At 43.1% G+C, this 3,011-nt stretch overlaps 1 protein-coding gene across 1 annotated transcript; it reads right to left on the minus strand.

Annotated features, from left to right (window-relative positions):
• Positions 1-472: 472 nt before the first annotated feature.
• LOC148022247 (uncharacterized) lies at positions 473-1,973 on the minus strand. The gene is made up of 3 exons (XM_087696724.1): positions 1,585-1,973; positions 1,397-1,472; positions 473-1,138 (listed from the first exon to the last, which is right to left on the minus strand). Exons 1-3 carry the CDS (start codon positions 1,624-1,626, stop codon positions 543-545), a joined length of 714 nt encoding a protein of 237 aa, XP_087552850.1. The 5' UTR covers positions 1,627-1,973; the 3' UTR covers positions 473-542.
• Between the last annotated feature and the right edge of the window lie 1,038 nt (positions 1,974-3,011).

Genomic DNA, 3,011 nt, shown 5'->3' on the forward strand with positions numbered 1-3,011 from the left:
TCGCTATTATAAGCTCATTTTTGGATATGCTTTCAATTTCTTCACAAAGAAATTGGGGTTCTGGTGTAGCCCTTCAAGTTTCCAATTTGAATGCTGTTGAAGCACTGTGGATGAGCCGTAGGAAACTCAGTACTCCAGAGCCAGTGATACTATAATCAGAGTGCATTACCTGTGGGTTGTGACATTATTCGCTAAGGGATGATCAGGAAACGAATATGTTCCGGCCCATAGGTACAACCCGGATATGTAACGAGAAGTCGCCGAGAAGATAGAATGTGAGAGAAATGCAAAGGTGATGAAACACGCGACTCTACATGGTGACAAATTTGGTGGGCTAATTATGTTAACTACTGTGGTACATTTGCTCCATGAGACAATGAGATGATAATAGAGGAGCTTCCTTGAGAGGAAAGTCAGACATTGCCTATGAGAGACAGACAGACAGACAGACAGAAAGACAGAAAGAAAGATAGAGAGAGCAGCGCAAAAGAAGCTCTGTATAGGTTTTTAGAGCCAAAGGGAGGGCTACAAAAGAAGAGCTCTCACATGATGTGGCAGTTGTTAGCATTCTCATCACTGAACAGCTCAGTGGCATACTCTGCAGACTGCAAGGAGTGATTCTCCTGAGAGGGGTCTTGAGGGGTTGAAACATATCTGTAGTTAGCCATGCTCAGGTTCTTGTTGTTATTGTTGTTGTTGCTAGCGAGGGTGAAATAATTGAAGTCACTCATCTCAATAGAGCCATTTCCTGCTCCATTACCCTTCTTGCCTCCTTTCTTACCACTGTTATTAGTGCTGTTGTTCCCTTTGCCCACCACTTGTTCTAACGTGATGGCCTCCACATCAATGCCTTCTTCATCCTCCCCTCCTCCTTCCTCTTCTTGGTCTTCCTCTGATATGCCCCCTTTGCTCTTCTTGTTCTCTTTGCTGCCATAGCTCTTATTGCTCTTGCTGTTGTTATTAGAGGTGTTGTTGGGCTTCCCATGATTTTGCAAGCCTTTTGCACCACCACCACCCCCGCTCCATAGCTCCGCATGCTTCCCAGCCTTCTCAAGCTTTTGCAGCACAGACTTGGCATCCACTGCCCCAGTGACAGTCACCTTCCCAGAATCTGAGTCAATAGTGACAGATAGCACACCTGCAAAACAGCGAACATGAGAACCACAATAGACAGGTCCCCCCCTCCTGAAACACGTATATGTCTGCCCTTACACGCACATACCCATTTCTATGCATGAGAATGTCACTTGCCCTCTGTGCACATGCATCATTGCCCGTACTAAGGACATTACAAAACACACGCTTCCATTCACAAATGGAATATGAACCCCCCTAATGCACATCATGCGCACACAAACCCAAAAGCTGGAACTTGAGAAAGTTTTCTTGGAATCACCATCCAGGCCGGAGATGATCTTGCTGACCTTCCTCTTGCATCCTTCACAGTGTATGAAGACCTTGAGTGTAATGGTCTGCTTCGGAAAAACATATGCAGAGAATGAGCCTCTAGACAATACAGAAGCAAAAGAAATGGTGGGAGCTTATAAACTCAGGCAATCAGTGAATTCAAAACAAGGCACTTACCTCCATTTTGGAAGGGGGCTTAATTGAGTCAGCCTTAGTCATGGTAAGGGCTATGGAGGGTTGGAAGAGAGAGAGAGAGAGCGAGAGCTCAGCACTAGAAGAGAGAGAGCTCAGCCTAGAAGAAGCATAGCCGGTGCAGAGGCACTGCTTTAATGGGAATGGGACAGGAAGAAGATGAAGATGAAGATGAAGAAGAAGAAGGAGGAGAAGAAGAAGAAGCTGAAGCTTGACAAGGAAGGAGGAGATGGCAGGGGTTTAAGAGGGGTTCCGTGGATATGATCATATGCAGCAGCCACGGAAAGATGCAATTCAGACAGAGAAACTCTGCAGCCCGGACATGCCTTGTTTCTCATAAGACATCTGCTTATATTTTCTTTTCATTCTGGTTTCTCTTGTACTAGGTTGGTGGTGAGACATGGGGAAAGCAGAAAAGGGCTGTGTCCCACATTTTTTTCCCCCCATAAAATGTAATTACATTCATATTTTATGTAAAAAACATTTAAAAATTTCCAACTTCTTTTTTAAAAATACAGTCATGATGTAATTTTCACAGCTTCTTAGGTTTTTTTAATTTTAAAGGCATGGATTTGACAATCCCCACTTGGTGTAAATATCTCTCATCTTTCAATATAATTTAATGCATTATTCCCCAAGAAAAAAAGGACATGGGCAGTGGCCAGTGGCCATATGAGGTGAGAGCCTGCCACAACAAGATTGGCATTGTTAGTTAGATCAATGCTCACAAAAAACATTCTGGTAGCAAATGTCCACTTGAAGATATTTCTCGGAGTCGATACAAAAACTTTCAAACTTAGGGTGGGTTCACAGTAGGGCAGACGGACAGATCATCAAAATCCATGTCCTCACACCTCGTGTTCACAAACAGGCAAACAAAAAATTGATAGTTTTTTTTGCAAGCCATTTATCAACTAATCTTTCTTGGCCACTTGGAAAGGGTAACCTACTTCTTTCTATTGTGGGGCAGGTTCAATAGCTGCACTGTGTAGTTGAGAACATGTCCGTTTGACTTCTTTTTGTCCGGCTTATGAGGGGCGGATGGTTTTATTGTCCGCCTTCCTTTTTGAAGACAAATCTCGTATTGACACGTCTGCCAAACGCACCTGCACAAAGCGGGTGTTCGGACGTGTCTAAACCGACCCTTAGTGACTTGTTGTCCCCCCCCCCCCCCCCCCCCGCCCCCTAGATCTAGATTTTATAGGATTTTGGTCATATTACAACTAAAATAACTATAGATTTTGAAATTAGAAAACCTTCTCTTGATAATTTTCAAGGTTGTTTCTTTCCAATTTAACTTCTGTAACTTTGAATTTCAGAGGGATTTCTTAATCAAAGTACATGTATTTGCCACTTTCATATCAAAGATTTTGTTTAACTGAAGGTTTAAAACCTTCTTCTTTTGAAGCTTT

Source organism: Lygodium microphyllum, chromosome 17 (assembly GCF_053477565.2).
Source record: "Lygodium microphyllum isolate KBCC chromosome 17, Lygodium_microphyllum_v1.1.10, whole genome shotgun sequence".
In the NCBI taxonomy this organism is placed as follows: domain Eukaryota; kingdom Viridiplantae; phylum Streptophyta; class Polypodiopsida; order Schizaeales; family Lygodiaceae; genus Lygodium; species Lygodium microphyllum.

Coding starts and splice junctions, on each gene's coding strand:
- LOC148022247 (XM_087696724.1), bottom strand. CDS start 1,626: ATGACTAAGGCTGACTCAATTAAGCCCCCTTCCAAAATGGAG. Junction 1,473..1,584: donor AGCCCCCTTCCAAAATGGAG/GTAAGTGCCTTG, acceptor TTTCCGAAGCAG/ACCATTACACTCAAGGTCTT. Junction 1,139..1,396: donor GATCATCTCCGGCCTGGATG/GTGATTCCAAGA, acceptor GCTGTTTTGCAG/GTGTGCTATCTGTCACTATT.